The 23,126-nt window shown below is 44.4% G+C and overlaps 2 protein-coding genes across 2 annotated transcripts; both read right to left on the bottom strand.

Annotated features, from left to right (window-relative positions):
* Positions 1-767: 767 nt before the first annotated feature.
* Positions 768-19,318, bottom strand: ADHFE1 (alcohol dehydrogenase iron containing 1). Its single transcript, XM_065053685.1, has 14 exons — positions 19,180-19,318; positions 18,747-18,784; positions 16,042-16,085; positions 15,816-15,869; positions 14,456-14,610; positions 14,093-14,289; positions 13,613-13,690; positions 12,398-12,503; positions 10,990-11,142; positions 9,759-9,857; positions 8,735-8,813; positions 8,495-8,591; positions 5,206-5,363; positions 768-1,030 (listed from the first exon to the last, which is right to left on the bottom strand). Exons 1-14 carry the CDS (start codon positions 19,233-19,235, stop codon positions 947-949), a joined length of 1,398 nt encoding a protein of 465 aa, XP_064909757.1. The 5' UTR covers positions 19,236-19,318; the 3' UTR covers positions 768-946.
* A 1,575-nt stretch (positions 19,319-20,893) lies between these two features.
* RRS1 (ribosome biogenesis regulator 1 homolog) lies at positions 20,894-22,183 on the bottom strand. The gene has a single exon (XM_065053686.1). The coding sequence runs from the start codon at positions 22,101-22,103 to the stop codon at positions 21,024-21,026; it is 1,080 nt and encodes a 359-aa protein (XP_064909758.1). The 5' UTR covers positions 22,104-22,183; the 3' UTR covers positions 20,894-21,023.
* Between the last annotated feature and the right edge of the window lie 943 nt (positions 22,184-23,126).

Here is a 23,126-nt window from a genome sequence, read left to right as displayed (position 1 = left end):
CTACGTGTCTTTCAAACATCTCCAGGGATGGTGACTCAACAGCTTACCTGGGCAGCCTGTTCCAATGCCTGACAACCCTTTCCGTGAAGAAACTTTTCCTAATGTCCAATCTGAACCTCCCCTGATGCAACCTGAGGCCTTTTGTTCTTGTACTGTTACTTGGGACGAGAGAACACCACCCTCCATGCTACAACCTCCTTTCAGGTAGCTGTAGACAGCGATAAGGTCTCCCCTCAGCCTCCTTTTTTCCAGGCTAAACAGCCCCAGTTCCCTCAGCTGCTCCTCATCAGACTTGTGCTCCAGACCCCTCACCAGCTTTGTTGCCCTTCTCTGAACTCTCTTCAGCACCTCAATGTCTTTCCTGTAGTGAGGGGCCCAAAACTGAACACATGATTCGAGGTGGGGCCTCACCAGTGCTGGGTACAGTGGAATGACCACTGCCCTAGTCCTGCTGGCCATGCTATTCCTGATGATCAAGTGGAACAGAATATAGCTAGCTGACATTTCCTGTAAGGTAAGTGCCCTTCCCAATTTACAAATGCCCCAAATTATTTCTTAAATAGTACAGCTTTTTAAAACAAAGTCTCAGACAATTTTAGCAAAAAACATAATTTGTAAAATGTTTTGGAATATTCCTTCAAACATTTTTTCACTTTTGACCACTTGTAAAGCACAAGCCTTCAGTAAAGCAAGAAGTCTGCTCCAACTTTTATGCAACTCAATACCACTGACCCCTGAGCAAAAAAAACAACCAACACAGTCCAGCCTTCATTTCAGAGCGTTATTTAATTAAAGATGAATTACTTGACCTTTTGCCAGGGTACAATGGAACAGAAGTCAAAGACACACAAGTTCTTCCATTCTCTAAACAAATTCAGCCCCCATACCTATAAGAAATTACCTTTGTGTTAGAACAGAGCATGCTTTTCAGAACAAAATGCTTAAGCTAATAAAGTTTCATGGAAGCCTCAAAGAGGGAAGATAAGTCTTCTTCTGTTTGGGGACGTGGTGATAGTTTAGTCACTCTCTCCTGCAAGATTAAAGAAAAACTGGATTACAGAAGGTTGCCAATTAAATTAATCAAACAGCAGCTGAACTATGTACCTTTGTACTAATGTCCCTCACAGAGAATAACAAGGTTTTCCAAATAAGTAATCAAGTAATTAAGATTGAAGCATCATCAACTGTACAGTACTTCCAAGAATATATTAGTTTAAATTGCCTGTAATCAAATACACAGAGCAAGGTTAAAATGCAGCTCAGTTGCAAAGTCAAGTACTTCAAACATGCGTCTTGTCAGTCACAGATGTCAGTGGGTAGTATCCTGGGAATACAGTCCAGTTTAAAATACATTTGTCAGCACTGGAACTAGGACAGTTTTTAGGGACCAATATTTTCAAAATACAACATCTCTCAAAGACCAAGAACTGCCACAGATGGGGAAAATAAGCAGTGCTTGCAACTCAGACTCCAAAAACAGAGACACAGCATGGCATGGTAGTGAAACCGCTTAATAAATAGCCTGACACCTTGGAACTGGAATAAAACAGTTGTGCTTGGTCGTCATTTGGACAGTGATTCAGCAGAATTTTCAGGCGCTGAAGTCCCCCTGCCTGAAATGAAACTCGGGTATATGCTTCACTGCTCTGCTCAACAAAATAACCACACAGGCAGGGATGGCAACTCAGAGACGCAACACGCTACTGAGGATGAGGAGCTGTATTAGTGCAGGTCATCGGCTACTGCAGAGACACTCCGCTGAAAGTGTACTCATACTGGTTATGATTAGTACTTTCATGCTTTCAATAATCAGTGATTTTAACATTTATTGAAAGATTAGGGAAAGTTACAAACATTTGCAAAGACAGAGGCCAGGCCTACACTAGGAACGCATTATCCTTAGACAAATGTGGTGTATTTTGGCAAGATGGAGTTTCTTCTGCTACAGCATCTTTCAACATCTCCCCTGTGGAAGAGGCAGTCCCAGTAAACACCCCCCCCCCCATTTTTTCACATGTGAGACAGTGGGTATCATTTGCTAGGGACCTTGCCTCCGGCACCAAGTGGTGTGCTGGAGCCTGGGGGATCCATTCCCCTGCCTGGGGGACGCTCAGCTCAGCGGCCTCCCCAGCAGAGCCCAGGCCACCGCCACAGCTCGGTGCCGCAGAGCAACGCTGCAGCCGCCCCACTTCCCCCTCCAGCCACGGGGCTGCAATTTGCGGACAGGCTGGATGTGGTTACGCAGCCAGAGAGGCCACCGTGCTGCGAACTTCACATGCGAAATGCTGGTCTGGCATGGTGAGGAAGTCAGCTGGGAGGCATTCACAGCTCATAACCGTGCTCTAGCAGGGGTAGCACAGCCTGTGATGGGTCTGAAAAGTGCAGCTGTGTGTGCGTAACTTTACCTACATGAGAAGCTTTGCTGGTGCAGCAGTAGCAATGCAATGATACCTCTTTCCCTGACCAGCGCTGCTACACACACAGACCCAGTCTAAGAAAAGACTAAGCTCCTTCTCCACAGTTTTGAAACCAAACGGCAAATTCAAACAGCACTACTGCAAAAGTATGTTGTTTTTTTCAGACTCACAATGTGCAAAATGTAACTGCTGAAGTTACTGTGCTGAAGTACTCATGAAATTTTTTAGGCTTATATTAGGACGCTCTGGGCCAAACTACCGTTTTGCAGCCTTGTGCACCAAGATGTAAAGTCACACAGGGTAACAGCAGATGATCACAATGACAGACTGCAGCGTTTCCCAGCTGTATCGACAGAAGGCTGCAAACGGATACTGCTCCTGTCTGCCTCAGCACAGAGGCAGCAGTGCTCCCTCTGCACAAACCTGCCGATATTTGCTGGTGCCCAGACAGCAAGGTCCAGCTCACCCCAGTCTGACTCAGTGCATTCTGGTAAAATGCCAAAAATGAGCAGCTCCTGCATCCCCAGCAGTTCAGCCTCACTGTAGCTGCCTCTGGGACATCTGCAGAGGCAGGGTGGGCTAGAGAACAGCCCTTGCACCATCTCTCATTTTCAGTTCTCCCCATCTCCCCTCAAACACCGTCACAGAGCCAGCCGCAGAATCACAGAATTACAAAATCACAGAATGGCTGGGGTTGGAATGGACCTCTGGAGATCATCTAGTCCAACCCACCTGCTGAAGTGGGTTCACCTAGAGTAGATTGCACAGGCATGTGTCCAGCTGGTTTTTAAATGTCTGCAGAGAAGGAGACTCCATGACCTCTCTGGGCAGCCTGTTCCAGTGCTCTGGCACCCTCAGAGTAAAGATGTTTCTCCTCAGGTTTAGATGGAACCTCCTGTGCTTCAGTCTGTGCCTGTTGCCCCTCATCCTATCATTGGGCATCACTGAAAGGAGTCTGGTCCCATCCTCTTGACATCCACCCTTGAGATATTTACAAACACTGAGATCCCCTCTGAGCTTTCTCTTCTCCAGGCTGAACTCTCTCAGCTCTCTCAGTCTCTCCTCATAAGAAAGGTGCTCCAGCCCCCTAAACATCTTTGTAGCCCACTGCTGGATGCCCTCCAGTAATTCCTTGTCCTTCTGCCTTAGACCTTGGGACAGCATCTTCTTGCTAGACTCACTGCTGTCTGTAAATATGATAAATTTCAATAGACTCAGAAAGGAAAATTAAATTCTGTTTTAACTTCTAGTATAAATGTTCATCCCAGCAGAGTTCCCAACCCAAACCTCAGCAGCTAGAGTAGATTAGTTTTGTTTTCCCTTCAGAGTGTAGAATACACCCTGTACAGTTACTAGTGCTGTCACCACGGCACCACGCTGCCTTGCCAACACAAATGGGTCAGTGCTGTATTTCAAAGAAAACCTACAGCAAGATGAAAAGAAAAAAGCATACCTAAGATTAAACTGTATGGACTACCTCTGTTGGTAATAATGGACTGTTAAGGAACACTAATACATTTTCATTGTGCTACATCTCATATACAAAAAAGAGGTTTGAAAAACTGTTAGGTTACCTCATTTTACACAGTACAATTAATATTTAATGCTGTGAGATGGCAGTAAGTGAATTAAGTCAATTTGAGCAAAGCTAACAAACAAAAAACCCCTTCAACATCTTTTGGTGAAGAACCTTTCCCCGTCTCCAGCTATGCAAAACATGCCTTCAATGAGATGTTGTGCTTGTGATGACCCAAACCCAATTGTTTCAAAGGAACATATTTATCAAAACAAGCCTTCAAAACACCTGACAACAAGTTACACTCATAACCTATTTGATGGGTGCTCAGAGACCTCAGTTTTCTTCCTCTGTTGTGTGTGATCCTAAGTAGTTGCACCTTTGTATAATTTTCTCAGGTATAAAATAGCATCATTATCATTAATTAAATATTAATAATATATTAATAATATTTACCCTCTGTTATAAGTTGCTCTGAGATTTATGAATGAGGAGAACCAGACATGGTAAGAGGTACTGCTGTGAATAACCTTTCAGCCTACAAAAGTTTCATTTCCTCTATGGTATTTCTTTTCCTTGCTACTTGGTGGAAATAAATCCTAAGTAGACAGAACAGTCTATAGCATATGAATCAAAGTTCCCTTTTACAAGGAAGATACTGGATTTTGCCTTTGGAGTGATGTGTTGCTTTTTGCAGTGTCTTTGTGAGCACTGAAACAATAAAGGGTATTAAAAGTTTAATCTGTGTCATCCCAGGAGACCTTATTTCAAATTCTGATGGGAGCCAATGTAACAAAAAAGCCATCTGGGAAGAAAAGTGCAACTTGTCAATATGGAAAAGTTTAATGCAAAGTGAGTTTGGTCATTTTTACCAGATAGAACTTGATATTAAGGCTTTATCTATAACTCATGCTGCATACATCATTACCAAAGATAGTTATGAAAAGCAGTATCTTCTACAAAGATCAAAGGTCTATGAAAAACATCCACTTTTTCAAAAATGTGACATTTAAGAAAAAAAACAAGCATCTAGCCATTCTTTCTGAATCCATGTGAGTAACAGATTGCCGTATATGTCCCGTCTCACTGAAAAGGAAAACCTAAACTGTGCAGAGAAACAATGTACAGTTGACTATCTGTAATTTTCTCCATTTTAATTGTTTTCATGTGGGACTAGAAATAACATTTGCTTGAAAAGGAACACTTCATTTTTTTCAAAAATCTGTTCCACTTTATTTGACAAGAAAAACTGTTTTGCTTTTTCTGTCTTACCTGCGGCAGAGTGCCTTTGACTAACGCAGGGATGTCTGCTTTGGAATAACCAATTGCAGCTAAGCCATCATCAACATTCAGATCAAATAGGAATTTCCGGAGCGTGTCTGCCAAAATAAACCCCGCATCTTTGATTCTGGCAGTGCGGATGTCAGCTCCTAAAATAAGACATAATGCCTTGACTGTAGGGTGGAGAGAGCAGAGGAAGCCTGTTCTGGACTTAATTTAATCATAATATCAGCTGAATACATATCCATACATAACAGTCACTGCCCTAAAAGCAACACGCAGCAAAAAGAGGAATCGGTCTTCATTTTACGGTTGGAATAGTTTGCAGAAGCTGAAATAAAACAAGGTCAGAAGCAGGGAACTGCTGCCAGAAAGACAGATTGCCACATCAGGTGAACTCCCCTTCCCTCTGCACTCACAAGGAGAAGCACTTTTCAGGCTGACTAACTACTGGGAGGAAAGATGCTAACGCATGAACGTCAATGGTATTTCGGTATTTATTTTTATGGAAGGAGAGCCAAATGGTAACTTTATTTCAAGGCCTTGAGTTTGCTGACATCTAGAGGACATGGAAAACACTCACTGTTCTGTTCAATTGCACATTCCAGACAGAACTAGAGTGCGTAGGCTCAGGAAGACAGGAGATGGCAAGGCAGTGTTCAAGGGGTTAAGTAAATCCTAAACTTAATGCTGTTTGAATACGTGCTGACTTGTGTAGGATAATGCAAAAATGAAGAGGAGGAACTGGTATCTTTGAAACATCTACTGAATAGCAATGAGAGCATCAATATAAAATGGAAGATTAGCAATATTTCTTACAGAATAGCTTGCTTCTCCTTCTTCAATAAATGGTCAGGACTTCCTTAGAAGTAATAATAAAAACATCTCCAGATAGATGACAGAGGTTTCTCCATATGATTTCTTTCCAAAGTAAGCCGAGCTAAATTTGTTCTCTCCGTAACCTCAATGATGTTACACCAGAACTATGTTAGGTCCGAGGGCCACACCGAGAGATGAGTAAGAGCACAACATAGCTACAGGAAAAATATTTTCTGTGATCCTCACACAGTTCAGTGTAACATTCAAAGGGTGCTAAGTGAACAGGGGACCAGCAAGCTCATTTGAGGAGCTCAGATATTCAGGTAGTAAGACTGGCAGTACTGTAGTAGATAATGTCTGGGAGAAACTGATAAATAAGGTATGACAGAGTCTTGTATGAAGTCTTATGCTATCAGGATTATGCCATGCAGTCTGAGTTCATCCTGGAGTTTGCTGTAAAGGAGTAACCGGGAAATAAATTCAGTATCTTCAGAGAGTAAAGTAAAATGGAAAGGGAAGAGGGAAAAACAGGACAGTAAATGTGAAGGGCAGTTTTAAAATATTGCTATAGTTCTAGTAATTTCTTTTTGCTCAACCTAAAGGATACATCAGTCTTTGAAAACTTCTATCCACATACACACCTATTTCAACTGTTTGAGAATCCAGGGAGGTATAAAGGTGTTTCTGCCTGTACCTAAATCCACAGCTGTACATACACATAACGTAACTACTTAGTAATCTGCTTCGTGTCATAAAATACCTTCTTAGTCACTGCATTTGGCAACGTGACAGATTTGAATCAGCTACTGCAGTCGGTTGGACTCTGAACTGGAATCAGAAGTAAACACTCCAGGTGGAAATTAACAAATTAAATTCCACATAACATGTTTTCAGCAGAATCCCTTTACAGCAAAGCAGACAATAACGTGGCTTATATTTCTATTGAGAAAATTAACAGAGCTCTCTGAGACAGAATTTATGACAGCAGTTCATACCACAAAACCTAAAGGAACTGCTTTTCAACCACTTGTTTTAAAATCAAGGAGCCAGAGCTAAAAATTCTCTGATATGCTGTGCTGGCCAGTTATCCAGAAACATTTTCTTAGTCCACTTTGAGTTGTGTGTTATTGCTGTAAGGACACAGATATTTTGTAGCTTAGTACATGATTTCAGCTAGGTTTGTGTTCTGGTTTGGATCATAGGCAGGACTGCATACTTGGGAGGAAGGCTGAACAAACATCACAGCCAACATTTATAAAACAAATGGAATTTTCCCCAGTGTAGTTTTTCTGACCATGTTGTTTTACATCCTCTTTAAAATATTGTGATATTTTCATAGTCTATATAAACCTGCCACTCTTTCTTAAAACCCACAATGCTTTCAGATGACTTATATAAGGAAGTCACACATGTGACCGGATTGCTGTGACTCGCATACAGAAGCCTGACCATACAAGGGACTGAACACAAATTTCCCAAATACCAGGAGAGTTGCCCTAACCACTTTCTCTCTGCACTGCTGCGCATGTGGCTGTGATTGCTCATCAGCAAGCACGGGTGTTAGCAGCAGTTTAGCTACAACACAGAGTCTAGCGCAGACAAAGAAAAAAAAATGACCTTAGATATAAATAAATTAGCCCACCACAGAGCCATGCTGTCACAGGCTGCTAACAGCTCTGCAATGACACACAGCCATGCTGGGGGTGCAGTGAGGAGGTACCCTTTCTCTAGGACACCTTCTGGTGATGGGTTGCACAGATAACAAAGCACTGCATGAAAAGGTAACCTTTAAAAGAGCTGCCAGCTTGCAGCATTTACCTTAATTCTGCTAAGAAGCAGAAAAGGCCACTTTGTTCATTAACCCACTTCTGAGCCACCACAGATGTGCTCACAAAATAGCTGCTCCATGCTTGCCCTTGACAGCAGTCACTGAGAAATCCCAACACCTACAAACAAGCTTAGGCCTACATTAGAAAGACCAAAATGCACAGTTGTGTGACATGGAAAAAGAGCAGGAGTGATTTCACAGCAGAAAATTTGTTAGGCAAGATGCTCCCTTTTAGCTACCAGATGCATCTGAGTACTGGTTTGCTTTATGGTATCTACCATAAAGTAACTACTCTCCATAAAGCACCAAAAGATATGCCAATCACAGCTACTCTCTCCTGATTCATAACAGACCTACAGTTAATTTCAGCTGTCCATGTTTCTAGCCAAGAGGCAGATATCTCCAGTTTGCTTCTCTAACTACATCATCTGATACAAAAATTTAGCATTATTCTACATATAAGTTTGCATTATATGTGACTCAGCCAGACTCTAGAATCTTGTTTTTTAAACTTAAAATCCCCACAACAACCAACTACAGCTTGCACATTTTTTTTTTTTCTTTCCCTCCTGAAAAGACATTTTGGGAAGAATTCCATTTGTATTAGTAAGCTGTATCCGTAGAGATTCCTACCTAGTATCTCTGCAGCTTCCAGGTGTCGTTCAGGATATATCTGTGCCGTGAAATTGAACACTGCTGGGGATGTCAGCACCACAGAAAGGCCATGTGGCTGGAAGGGGGTGGGGAGGGGAAGAGAAAGAAAATAAAATAAAATCACATGCAGTTTCAACTCCAATGTGCTTTAATGCTTGTTAATGTGAGATAACAGAGAATTGAAAGGTGTGATTAAAAAAAAAATAAACTAAGTTTTACCACTAGAGAGTGATCCACATTATAATCCTTTGGTTTATAAGTTTTCACCAAACCAGAAATAGGGTAAGACATTCCATGGCTGGAACAGAGAGTAGAGGGAAAGTGGTTAGGGCAGCTCTCCTGGTGTTTGGAAAATTCGTGTTCAGTCACTTGTGCGGCCAGTCTTCTGTATACAAGTCTCTTAGGTACAGGTACTCAAAAGGTATTTAGGTACAGATATGGTATGGATATCAGGTACAGACTACCCTCATTCTGCTGCACCTTAGGGACCTAGCTGTAAAAAAACCAGTACCTCCTTACTTTGTGAATGTGAAGTTACATTGCTCCACTGACTGGACTGAAAGATGCTCAGTTACTGAAGTAATATAGATATGCCAAAACCAGCATAATCTGCATCCCTACCTGATCACACTGCCTGAGAAAAATAAACATTAGTCTGAAAGTATAATTAAAGAGTGGATTTGCTCAAACAAAAGGAATGAAAGGAAGGTCTCTGAAGAGAATGACTGCTAATAACTTATCCACACATTTCAGGCTTAGGCTTTGCTTCTCTGAGATCTTCACCCAGATGAAACCACATTGCTCTGCAACATTAATTACAGCTCATTTCAGTCTGCTGAATGCCTTCCCCACAGACAAACTTACAGACAACTGCATCAGTTCAGGAACGGCACGAGATTGCCTCATTGCTGCCTCACTGCAGAACAGCTAGCATGAAATTCAACATGTTAAATAGCATAGATTTTTTTTCTTCTTTCACTACCACGGTAAGTAAGGAAGGCCACATTTTGGAATTTTCATATGATTGGATTTGAGAAGCAAGAACCAGAACACACAGTCCTCATACATGTAAATGCCAAGAGTCCATCAATTTCCCACAAAACACAGCTCCCCTTGCATCACAGGCCAGGCTACAACGTGTTATTGTACACTCAGCAACAAAGGGAGTGATGTCTTTGGCAATCTGAAACAAACACCAGCTAGAAGCAGACCTGGGATAGGGCTGACGTTCTTCTGTACTCACCAGAGATGGACACCAGCATTGCCAAAGCCAATACCAGCAAACGCACTTGCCAGATGCATGTTGGCTCTTGCTTCACGGTCTTCAGGGTTTCTGATGGCTCTGCACATGATCGAGACAATGGTATCAGTGAATTCACAAATGGACTGGTAATGCAGGATGGAGAAGGGAGGGCAGCTTCTTTATTGACAGATACACAAAAACCTCGAAGATAAACTGAGATTTAGATGCTGGAGATAGAATCAAGTCACACTTCAGTCAGAGAACAATCCTGCTTCTGGATCAGTAAGTAGATCAAACTGGTTCAGTGAAGGGCACGTTTACTTTAACTTTTCCAAAAACAATTAAATAGAGTGAATTAGCCATATTCACCCCAGTGGTGATTTAAACAATTGTATTTAGAAGCTTTGGCAAGCCTATGTACTGCTCTAAGATTACTCCAGCTTTCTCACCATCTCATTAGATGGTGGTCTGGACCTCAGCATCTGTGCAGGGGGAGGACAGGGCTCCTCACCTTCCTGCGCATCAGACTGCTTGTGTAGTCTGACAACATGGAGAAAAAGCCTGGTGAATAGATTCCACAAGAACAATAAACAACCACATTGACTAGCCAGGTATTGTAAAAAGCTTTTTAGAAAAAAAACCCCACAATATTGATCTTTAATAGAAGTACATATGGTATACAAAAGCTGTATACAGGCTAAAACTTTATTGGTAGGGATCAAAACCAACTCTCAGTTAACTCAAAACTTAATCTAAATTGAAGGTGTTTTAACTATGAACTAGTTTTCAGCAAATGCATTTATCATAAGTGCATTTGGTTATCTTCTTGATGGCAGTAAAAGTATCCTAATTTACAGTGATGGTCACAGAAATTACACCTGCAGTACTTCGTTCAGTTTGTTACATATTCCCCTCATACTGCCACAGAAAGAGGATTCTTGAAGAAGACACGTGAATGCTGCTCCCATATTAGCTAAGCAGCTTGAAATACCTTTAACTGAGGACATAAATCCACAGCAGCATTAAAAAGCTAACTCAACACAGCCTAGTAACCCTAATTTTACTTTCACTTTTATATGAAAAACTTTTAGCTTTATTTACGATAAATTCTGGGTACAAAACAAAGGTTTAATGTAGTAGTTCACCTTATATTCATTTTTTTTCTAAGCAACCCTTTTTGGGTACCGAATACTGAAGACACTGCAAGGGAGCTGTCTGTTTAAAGTGTTACCTTTTCAAATACTTAGCCACAATGCGCAGAGCATGAAGAGCCCAGACGTCACTGATGGGGTTGCTGCCTTGGTAAGCTGGTCGGTTGATTGGATTGGAAGGGCAGGGACTGCGCATGTTGTAAGGAAGGGCAGTGTAGGATTCTAGAGCATGGCTAAAAGAAATATTAAAATATTAAAAATATTAAAAAGTGGGAGAGCTCCATTTTACTGCTCTGCTGCCCTTTGGATGCAGGTTATTCTTATTTACTTCCACTGCCAAAACCAGAAATACAATCTCATAGCAAACTGGGAGATGCTGGGCAGGCACCTGCAGGTGCTTTGCTCTCCAACAGACAGGCAGAAGTCAATCTCAAATCCAAACACAGTCACCACCTGTCGCTCACACCATCCTTAAAGGCAGGTTGGATGAACTGGCATCTTGGGGTGTGATGCTTTTCACTGAAGAGCACTGCGCAGCTGCAATGGGTCCATTTCCTTTCTGTAGGACAGGAACCGTGAGAGGCTTTGGCACTGGAAGCATTGTAAGCTACTTTTCTTTTTAAAAGTATTGACCTTTAAAAAAATAGGAGTATGATATTTAAGCTAAGTGGAACTGCCAACAGCCTCATCTCTCAGGTACTCATGCATCTGACTACATAAAGAAGGGGCACAGCCTACAATGCTACATTTAGATGTACAAAACTACAGACAAACCATTTTCGTTTATGAACAAATGCCTCAATTCCATCACAGATGTTGTAGTTCAGGATACTTCACCACGCTTAAGAAATCACACAGTTTCATTATACATCTATTGCTTCAATATACACAGCACCCAGAAGCAAAGTAAGCTCTGACCCTCTGGAGAGAAACTTCCATGCATTTTGTGCAGTTAAAAGCTGCGGGTTTAGGATGAAGAAAATTTAATGCCATGTGAAAAGCACATTATGAGAGAGGTTCTGAAGATGGTCTTGGCTGAGCTAAGACCTGCCAGCATCCCACAAGCCTTCACAAATTTTTGTTGACACATTGTGGCTTTCATTAGAAAATCCTTCTTCTCTATTCCCTGCCATGTCTGTGAGGAATGCTAAATGCTGTTGCAGCTGTGATTAATCACCTACTTGATCTCTTAAAAAGGTACACCTGGACTCTCTTCCCTGACAAAAATCACCCTGGAAGAAAACAGCTTCTCCAGTGCACTGCAAAAACAAAATTGCTGCAAATAAGTGATTTGTTTTCATACATTCTGGCGGAGGTAGTGAAAATAAGCCAGAGGAAAGTATACTAGAGGCCATCGTAATAAGAACCGGAAAGGGAAAAAAAAGAAGATAATCCTTTCTGCTCCTAACATATATTTTTTCTACAACCATCACAGTAAAAATACAAAATTGGAATAAATTCTAGTAGCAGCCTACACAGAAAACTCACCAAAGCACATCGAAGCCACTGTTGGCCACTATTCGCTCAGGCATCGACAGTGTGTGTAAAGGATCAATGATGCCTAATGTTGGCTTAATGGCTCTTGAAGCAATACCTGCAGTATGTGAGGAAAATTACTTAAAGATTTTTTTGCAGCAAAATAGAACAAGACAAGCTTAAGGTCCAAACTGTAAGAATAATGAGGGAAAATGATTTTAAACTATGAAGATAAAAGAGAGCGAAGGGAGAGTATCTATGAATCTAAGTCTTACTGATATATATGATTTGAGACTGTCACCTGAAGTGAACTATACCGATGTTCCATCTCCATTTGCAACCCTCCTCAGCAGCCTACACTTTCAAAATTTCTGCGCTGAATGGCATCTGCAATATTATTCTTATATTTGTATCTTCTGTGAGCAATTAGAGGGCAAGACGGGTTTGTGTCCACAGTCAATTGCTATTGCTAATTGCTGTCTTCAGCATCTGTAACAACCATGCCTTCATATTTTGGTTAAGGGGACACAGATGTGGATTTGAGAGAGACAGACAGACACACAGACACAGACTGATAGACTAGAAAACTCTGAACTATGGTCAGAGCTCCTCAGCAGACCCATTTGGGTACAAAGTACCATTGACTGTGTGGCATACAAAATCCACACATTCAGAAATAAAACCTCGAAACAGCTATGAAGCTTAAGATGACATTTGAGCCTTAATCTTTATTTGCCAGGGATGAAAAGGCCCAAGGAAGACAGTGCCCCTCACTTGCACAGCATCTCAGGCCTGATGTTTCAAAAGTCAGGAAAAGGAACATTTGGTTGCAATTACACAACAAAGAAACAAAAGTCTTAAAAGCAGAAAGAAAAATACAGAGGAAATAAGGAACAGTTGGTTGACCATGAACGTAAATAGAAATTTCCTTTGCAATTAACATTTTCTGCCATTTAAGAACTTGAAAGATTTCAGTTTCCTGTTTTGCCTTCAAAATATAATCCACTGTATTACATAGGCATTTCATTATGTTAATATGCTATAAATATAATTAAAGGAGGAAACCTTTAAGCTCTTCAAATTTGCCTGAGGCAGTTGAATCAAACAAAATGACACGTGAAATGATATGCTGTATCTCTTTCTTTCAAGGCAGGGAAATAACGGAAGACATTGGAAAAGCAATTGTCTTGAATAGCAGACAGAAAAAAAAACCCAAACAAAACTCACCAGTTTTTACTTTTAGTTCTTGGAAGTCAAAAATGGCAACACCAGTGGTTTCACTTCCAGTTCCAGCTGTTGTAGGAACTTAAGAGGAAGAATGGGGATAACAACAAATAATAAATATATAATATTGTAAACAAAATTAAAAACCAATAGTAATGCCACCAAAAATACAGGATCCAGTAAAACTCAGAGGTATCTCTGATTCGAAGCCAACAGGTCAAAGAGAAACTGCCACTTTGATCTCTTTTCTCAGTAAAAGGAATCAGACTCAGCTAAACACGACAAACTAGTGGCAATAACTGTGATTTTACTTGCACTGAAGCAAACAGGAATATTGCTGCTGAATATGCCTAGAGCAGACGTAAGACCCAAGGAAGGTGAAACAGTCATGGAAAGCTGATTTCAGTAGAAATATCATACAGAGTGCAGAATGACTCCCCTTCTCCTGGCCCTCCCTCTCCACACCCCCCATTCTTGCTTCACCTGCAATAAGTGGTTTGAGGGACACACTGACAGGCTGCCCCTTCCCAATGGGAGCGTTGACGAAATCCAAGAAGTCTGACGCAGGGCTGGACGCGTACAGGTTGGCAGCTTTACAGGTGTCTATCACAGACCCCCCTCCAACAGCAACGTAGGCATCAAACTCCCCCTTTTTAGCAAAGGCAATGGCATCTAGGAAACTTGGAAAACGAGAAAAGCTTTCCAATTAGTCAGAAATAAAACAACACGTGGAGGAGCTAACTATGAAGATCAGCGTACAGGTGACAAGGAGGTGTTTAAAAAGCTGTGTGGGAAGCTGTAAGAGCCGAGGCATTACCTCCAGAAGCGGCCTGTCAGACATAGTACCTTTGGTCTGTTGGCTCCACCCGGACGTTATCATACATCTGGAAGTTTATACCATGTTTTGCCAAGGAATTCAGTACCGCATTTACAGGAGGGAGCTGGGAGAGGTTTTTATCTGTCATCAAACAAACTTTTCTGGCACCAAGATTCTGCAGGTCCTACAAGAACAATGAAATTAAAAAAACAAACAACTGGCATAAAATCATACACTGAACTATTTAAATACTAATCCAAATTAACAGAACCATTTAATAATAATAAATAACCCAACCCCAAACCAGTTGGTTATTGTAAATTTTTTAAACAGTAACAGCTGAAGCCACATACATATACCATGCAGAAAACAGCATAAAGTATGAAGCTGCCCAATTTATAAAGCTCAAGTCTTATGATAGAAGAAAACTAATGATAAAGAGGTTGAACAAGTGAAAACAATGTGCAACCACTTAAGACTACAGTAAAATCTAAAATATTTTTTCAAAAAGTTTTTCCTACACAATTCCTATGCTATAAAAAAAAGCCTTTCCACAGGTTAGGTCTTCCCTAACTCCCTAGCAACGCTTGGCATTAAAATATTGAAAACTTAATACTGAATATTATTGATGAAAAATCAAAACAAGGTGGCAAAAAGAATAAGAATACTATATCCTAATCTTTGCTAAATTAATTATCACAATAACTATACAAAACATAAAATTCTAAATTAAACTAATGCTGTTTAAAGACAGAAGTTCTGTCTAATTTCATTTACTGACAATTTACTTTACAAATTTGCAAATGAAAAGGAGGACTTTTAATGCCATAAATATCAAGAAGAGGGAGAAAAATTATAAATTAAAAAACCCAATGATAAAGGCAAAATGGAACAAGGTACCCAGGTGAATCATCTCATGCTGCTGAAACAAAAATTCTGCACTTTCACAGTGTAAACTCAGAGCTGAAACAATATTCACCTAATTTAATGGAAAGTCTCTGATTCATTTTAATGAGCACTGGAAGAGAAGAAAGAGATCTCGAGAAAATCCTGGTGAGTCACCAGGATTCAAAACTTTTTCAATTAAATTCCCTGTCAGAGGAAAATATTGTTGCATAATCCTGGCAAACCATCAGTGGTTTAATTATCCACTAATCTCCATTTCACATACTCACACCACAGCAAAACTGATGTAACTTGCTTCTGCTCTTTACCCTACAGTACTTTCTGACCTTTCTACAATGGTCTATGTGACTACGCATACTGCAAAGCAGTGGAGATTCAGACACACCATAAATAAACTTTCCCTTACAAAACACATTGGTAGCACCAGCAGCCCTTTAGAAAACAACTTTTCAGCTGTGACGGACTCACACTACGGCCGCTTACCATACCAATCTCTTTAGTAACTCCTTCTCCATATCGGATGTTTGAAATGGCCATCTACAAAAAAAGGAACACAGTTTTTTTCTGGAAACATGGAGTAATAGCATCTAGTTCCAAGCAGTCAAAGTGAAATATAATTCTTTACTAATGTAAATATTAGTTAAATGCCATATTTGGAAGTATACAAAATACTACTTTTAAATCAAACATATTTTATTAGTAAATCTACCTCAAATGCATAGTCCTTATTTCCCAGTGTAGGCCGTTCAGTGACTGCAATGGAAATGAAACAGTAAAATTAGGGAACAAAAAGTTATTTCAGTTTGTATCTCAACAGTAGAGTGGACAGATTTCTTTGCTTTTAAAAATCACTAATACATTTGCGCAAGTAACCCATTTCTTCCCTTGTTGTTTGTGAGATTAAATGATCCAAGTACTTAATTTGATTAATATAATTCTGCAAAACAAGAGTGCTTTCTCCTTTCAAGAACTAATTCCTTCCTATAAAAACTGAGTAAGTTAGCAGGAAGTTTGCATGACAATTTGTTTGCAGTCTGCAAAGACCAGAATAGCACGTTATAAGTAGAAATGAGTATCTGCAGAGCACACAGGCTGCTACACGCAGGTTGAGAGGTGTTACAAATGTGTAGGGGCTACGCAATAACTTTCAGAACCAATTTTAAAACAAATCCATGAGACATCCTCCATATGCACCTAGAGAGCAAACATATTTTGTATGTGTGAGAGTAAGACTAACAGGAGTTTACACTTCTTTTTTACTTCTGCATAGTTCTAGACTGACAGGTGAAATGGAATTGCTCGCTTGAAAATTAAGAGACTGCATGCATTGCTAATAATAGACAGAGTTTTAATAAGAATCAGTGTGTCACTATCAACTGTATTTAGCAGAAGAGAGAGGATTTTTATAAGGACAGTATTTCTGTCACATCCTCTCTCTGCCTTGTCATTCTTGCATGAATTTCCACAAAAGTCTCCATTTCTTGCACATCCTGATTTTGCCACAAAGTGAAGCAAACTGCGGAAACTGAAACAGCCCATTCTTTTCCCAGAAAAGATCAGATGAGGCGTTCTGCTCTTCCTGCTGAAGTAATGCCTTCTGTCTGCTGTATTAATTGAAAATATGCAATTTGGATTCAGATCCAATGCGTGAAGCCCTGATAATGAGTCTTACAGACACTCTGGGGTGCACTGAAGCACTGACCCACAACAGTAACAGATAGAGGTATTAAAATCCTTTATGCACTTTCTATTCAAGCCCAAGCCAGCTGCTATCAGCTCTTTCATTGCCATGTCTTGCCAGGCTGTACATGTTTGACCTCTCCTGGAGTCTGAGTCTGCTGTACTCTTAGTCATTAATTTGACAGGCTAAGAACACGTCCAAGCCATTTAACCTCTTGCTTTCTGATAATGCCCTGCTGATATTCTCTTGAGCCAAACTTAACTTTCAGGAAGAATTTTACTGAGTTGAAAACTCTAACTATTTCCTTTAATACTGTCAAGACACACAAGGATCATTCTTTTTTTCTGCTATAATCACAGTTAAATCAATACCCACTATTAAGACACTTATTGAACTGATACCATCTTGCTATGTTATAGACCCAATTGCTGCCTAAAACATACAGAGAGGGTTCTTAACTAAGACTTCCATTTAACGAGGGCTTAGTTTGAATTGACTGAGGAGTTCATCAAGCAGACAAGCAGAAGAATGAGATTCTACTTCTCAGTTGCACCGTTGTCTTGCTGTATGATGGTCTGGGGCAAAACAAATATCTGAACATATATTAGCTTTTCCATAGGTAAAATGGTAATTCTTTAAAAAGCGCCTTGAGTTGTCGGGGATTGGCTCAAGGAGCATGGACATGAGTCCACCAAGCAACTGTACGAGCAGAGCCCATTTTAGTTGACATAAGTAGGCCTTAGTTAGCTTGTCTATTAGGCCGTGGGAAAGGGGGGAACGGAAAAGTACTAACTAAGGCAGGGTCAGGATATTTTTGAAGAGATAAGAGTCAGAAGAATGTGGGATGTGCATAGCTAGCTAAACCCAAGTAGGTGGAGTAAGTAAATGTGCTTAGCCTATTAGATAGAGACAAGTATGCATAATTATGGTATTTGGTATAAATGCACGCTATCTCGGGCAATAAAGTTGAAGTATGCTTTATCACTCATATTGAGTCGGCTGCATTTCTTCCTCCATCCGCTCGGGTCTGGAACTCTGATGGGATTTCTCTCTGCATTGAGTAAGGCAAATGAAACCAAGCTACTCAGAATTACATACTGCTGAAATTATGACCTGAAATACTAATTTTTATTGGATCTGGATCTATTCCTATGGACTCCCACCAGTCAGTACAAACAGAAATTCCTTCCAGGGCAACTCAGTCACTCTGCACGGCTCATCTGCTCTTACCCCGCAACCCTGGCATAAGTGACCTGCGTTCTCAGGACTGATTGTATAAAAAGCCTATGGAGATTGCATTCCCCAAGCCAAAGCTCTGTGAATAGCTCCTTTTTATTCATATAGTTTCCCATTTCTTTTCTAATGCAACAGATGCATATTTTTCCCCTTGAAAGAAGATCTGAAGTTGAGATAGGTCAGGTGATGACAGCAGGAGTAGCAGCCACAGCAGATTTCTGATCAGCTTGCCTCACAGCAATGAGAGTAGAACAGGATGCATTGGTTATGGCTTATGTGGAAACAGTGAATGCTTCTAACAATAACCACTATTGTTATACAGTTGCAAAGTGTAACAGACTGCTTACCCGATCCTTTAAACTGCTCACCTTATTCTTCAAGCTGTTCACTTTACTACCTGTTACCTGCACCCTCTGTCCAGGTTACACCGACACATATGACTCTACACGGCCATGGTCTCCTACAGAATTATTCTGGAGACACAAATTAAGTCTTACCTTGGGAATAAGTGTGGGAATGGCTCGGGCACCGACATCTAGTTAAAGGTTGGGGGAAAAAAAAAAAAGCATGGCTAAAAGGAAAAACTACAGCAGAACCCGCAGCTTGTCCTTGCATAAAGCCTCCCGCCTGTGCCCGTCCATCGCGCCTCCCCCACGGGGCCCACCCGGGGCCCCGGACAGCGGCAGCCCGGCTCCGCGGGCACACGGGTAGGTCCCGGCAGCCGGCCCGAGGGGGCAGCGCTGGGAGAGGGCACTAAGAGACCCCCAGGGAGGGAGCGGCCGCTGCTTTTCACGTTTAAAACGCGGCGGCCGCCGGGCCTCGACCCCCGCCCCACCACCGGCACCCGCCCAGGAAGGGCAGCGGGAGAGCGGCCCCACGGGCGGCCCGCCGGGCTCCGCAGCCGCCCTGCCCCGGCCCGGCCGCACTCACGCTGCCCGCTGCAGCTGCCGCAGGAGGCGGGCGGCCCGATCCCGCCCGGCCGCCATCGTCTCGGCTCCGCGGGGCCGAGCCAGCGGCAGCGCCTCCTCCCGGGGCCGGCGCCAAGGCCCAGCCGGCTGCCACCCGCTGCCCGAGCCCCGTCGCCGTCGCGTAGTGACCAAACCCCAGGGCCGTGCAAAGCTGCAGCACCAACTGTCGCCATTCAGGGGCTGCCCGGGTCCCTGCCCCAGGCTGCGAGACCCTCACCCGCTACCTCATCGCTGCTAGAAGTGCACAAACCGCCCCGGATGTTAAATTCGCCAAGAACGTTGCCATCAGCCTAAAATGCTTCCCAGGGGTATGCTTGTGTGTGGAAAAAAGAGCCACAGCACTTTGGTTGGGCAGGTATAGGATGTGCCCTCTGTGAATGGCAAGAAAACCAGTGGTCTGGAACACATCTTGAAACAACTTTTTATCCCCATTTCCAGGTGCTTTCTGCCACCGATATGCCTAGCTGCTTACACCGCAGGCCTGGTATTTGGGGTCATGTCCATGAGACTGTTCCTGCCACAGGCAAGACCAAAGCGGCCCAGCACACTCAGCACAGCAGCGAGAAACATACCAGATGCAAACAGCACATCTGATGCAAAGCCCATAGGCTGAGCACTCGTCAGTCCGCCAAGGCCACCCAAATCCCTTCAGCTCCACAGTGTATGCACCCCTTCTGCTATCAGCTGCCACCTGACACAGGTTGTGCTTTTTGATTGTGCTCAAGCTGCCATCCTACTGAACTGCTACAGAATAAGGCGGCAGAACTGCTATAAAGTCAGCTAGCTTTTTCAAAAACTCACCTGCAGCAAAATGTTATCATTAACCACTCACAAGTTTACTCCTTGAAATATTGAGAACTTGATTTACTTGACATTGCTAGACCTTGTTTTACTAGTCCCTCTTACCAGGCATGGCCCCAGGGAACAGCATCCTTCCCGTAGCTAAGCCACATGATGGGAAAGCAAATTGCATTTTTTTAATTTCAAAGGTAAAGGAGGCACTACAGAGTTCAAAAAAGTAACAAGCAGAAGTCTGAGATCATATCCAATATCTGCTCTCAAACAGCTTGCTAAAGAAAAACACTGTGAAGCTATTTTAAGAAATGAGGGACTACTGTTAATACAAGGAGAAATGTAGTTTTTTAGCCCACTGTTCAATACTAATATTTTTCTGTTGAATTCAACAGCTGGTCACCAGGTTTGATTATTATTTTTTTTTTTTTTGCAATCAGCAGAACTCTGCAAGAAATCTTGGTGATTTCTTAAGTCCTGCAATAGTTTTCTTCTTCCTTTTGTAACTGAGCCTGAATCCTAGAGAGCTGAGCAGAACTTGACTTACAGAGCAAGAGCTCCACCGTCAGGCCACTTGCCCAGCAACTTCATCCTTTAACTATACCCCTGTCCCAGCAGGCTGTTACTCGTCAAAGCCCAGGTTACAGCTGTGGTTCAGCTCCCCACCTATCCCAGCTCCCTGAGCAAAGGACAGCTTTGCTCAGCTTCAGTCCCACCTGGAAATGCTGCAGCCGTGAAGCAACATCAGCTGGCTGTCCCTGTGAAACCCTCAAACTGGGGGGAGCTGGGGCTCCAGACCCCCCTTGAAACACCACCAGCTCCCCTAGGCCAGAGCAGAGAATGTTGCACTACTGGGCTGTCAGCCAAGAGCCAAACGCAGGACATTTTAGAAATGCCAGAGCGTGTTTATTGACAAACAGGTGTGGGAATAGAGCACCAGGCAGGAGGCTGGCAGTGACAGTCCCTTCCCGTGCCTCAGTGGGCATACCCAGCCCCATGCAGTCCATCCATCCCTCACGCCTTCTTCCTCTTGCTGCCGCTGGTGCTGCTGCCTGTGGGCCGCCGCTGCTGCCGCCGGGCTCCGCTCTTCTTGCCACTGCGGCCAACGTGCTGCCGCCGGCGGCCGCGCTTCCCTCGCTGCGACTGCTTCTTGCCCTTGGCGGCGGCCGCCTCGGCTTCCTCCTGCCGCAGCTGCTTGTTGACGGCGCGGGTGATGTCGAGGACCGGCTTCTTGCTGTTCATGTCCCGCAGCATCTCCAGCTGCCGGCCACGCTCAGCGGCCAGGTTGCCCAGAAGCGGCTCGAAGCGGCGCTTCCTGCCGCCGCTGCGGGACGGTGGCTCCGCCGGCTCCTTGGGCAGCCGGGGCTGGAAGCGGCCGAGCGAGGCGGTGGAGACGCGGGCGACACGGGCAACGTGGCCCAGCTCCTCCCGGCTCTGGTGGCCGGTGGGGTGCAGGGGCGCGGCGGGGACGGCGGTCCCGGCGCGGTGCGCGCGGGCCAGGTTGCGCAGGCGGTTCAGCTCGTTGCGCGCCACCCGCTCCCGCTTCTCCCGCCGCAGCCGGGCGAACTGGTCCTCCTCCGGGTCTGCGCCCGCCGGCACCTCCGCCAGCCAGGCGCGGGCCGGGTCGCCGCCCGCCCGCCGGTAGCCCCAGCGGCGCCGCCACTCCTTGGCCTGCTCGTCCCACACCAGCGCGGTCCGCTTGCGCCGCCGGATGCCCTTCAGCCGCGCGAACTGCTCCCAGCGGGTGGGCGGCCGCGGGCGCGGCGGCGGCTTCTCCCGCGGCAAGCGGAACGCGGGCTCGGGCAGCCGCGCCACCAGCGGCCCCCCCGGCCCGCCGGCGCGCTCGGCCGGCAGCTCCCAGAGCCGGGCCACCAGCAGCTGCGTGTTGTCGCGGGCCAGCGCCCGCAGCTGCGCCTCCCGCCGCGGGCCGGCCCCGCGCAGCCCCGCCGCCGGCGGCGGGTTCCGGTCCAGCGCCAGCAGGTTGCCCAGGTCGAACTCCAGTTCCAGCTCCTTCTCCACCGCGACGCTCCGCCGCTTCTCCGCCTCCTGCTCCTCGGCGGCCGCCAGCACGTCCTCCACCCGCACGGCCGCCATGGCGGCGGCTGGCCGGGCCGGGCGGCGCTCCGCACGTGGGAGCCGCTCCTGGAGCTGCCGCGCAGCCTTTCCGGTTCAGCGCGCCGGAACCAGCGCCTCCGCGCCCGGGACAGCGCGGTGCCTGCCGGGAGCTGTAGTCCGCGGCGAGGAGGGGTTCGGCCCGTCCACGCTTCTCGTTCCTGTCAGGAGGCGCCTGCCGCCCTGGCTTGGGGGCAGACGCTTGCCAGTGAACTGACCCTCGGGCTGGGGTCGCGTATGGGCCGGGGCGGCCCCGAGCCCGCTCCTGCCGCTGTCACGAGTGGGGCCGCGGCGGAGAATGTGTGGAGAGGGGAGGCAAAGGCCAAGAGCAGCTGGTGCAAGAGCGGCCTCCCTGGCGCTGGTGTGCCACTGAGGAGGCCTGAGGCTGAGAAACAGGAAAATACATTTCCAGTCGTGGGTTTGGGTTTTTATGGTAACTTACTGTTTATGTCTGACTCTTATTGCTGTGGAGCAGCACCTGTAAGTGCTTGTTGTGGGACCAAAATCCACATGCTGTGTTCCAGCTCCACAGAGATCGACTCAGGTCTGGAGGGCGACTGTCCCCGCAGAGAAGGGAGAGGAGGAACAGTGTTTGGAAAGCAGGATCACCTGGCAGATGTTGCATCAGGCGTAATGATAAGTGAGGTGATCGGGTGATACCGCGTGCACCCAAAGGTCAGCTGGGTCAAAGATACCTCTGTGCTATTTTTAAACAAATGAGCTGTGGAAGAATCCTTTTATAGCTATACAGTGATTTGGCTTGTGTGGCCATGATATTTTGAGCTGATGCTTGGTGTCCTAAAAACAAGCTCGTGATAGCACTTAACCGTAGCCAGGGAAAGTAATGTGAGATTTTATTCTAGATACAATTTTCTGCTAAGTTACATTGCATCTCTGCCTTTACATGATGTTGGACGTGATGGAAATTATCCAGAGTATAATGCCACAGCAATATTGTTGGAATGAAAATAAAATGCCGTCCTTGTAAAATGAAGACGAATAGCT

The sequence above is a fragment of the Columba livia genome, chromosome 2, assembly GCF_036013475.1.
Source record: "Columba livia isolate bColLiv1 breed racing homer chromosome 2, bColLiv1.pat.W.v2, whole genome shotgun sequence".
Taxonomy (NCBI): domain Eukaryota; kingdom Metazoa; phylum Chordata; class Aves; order Columbiformes; family Columbidae; genus Columba; species Columba livia.
Note: the sequence above shows the minus strand (reverse complement) of the source record. Positions and strands in the feature narration are given on the sequence as shown.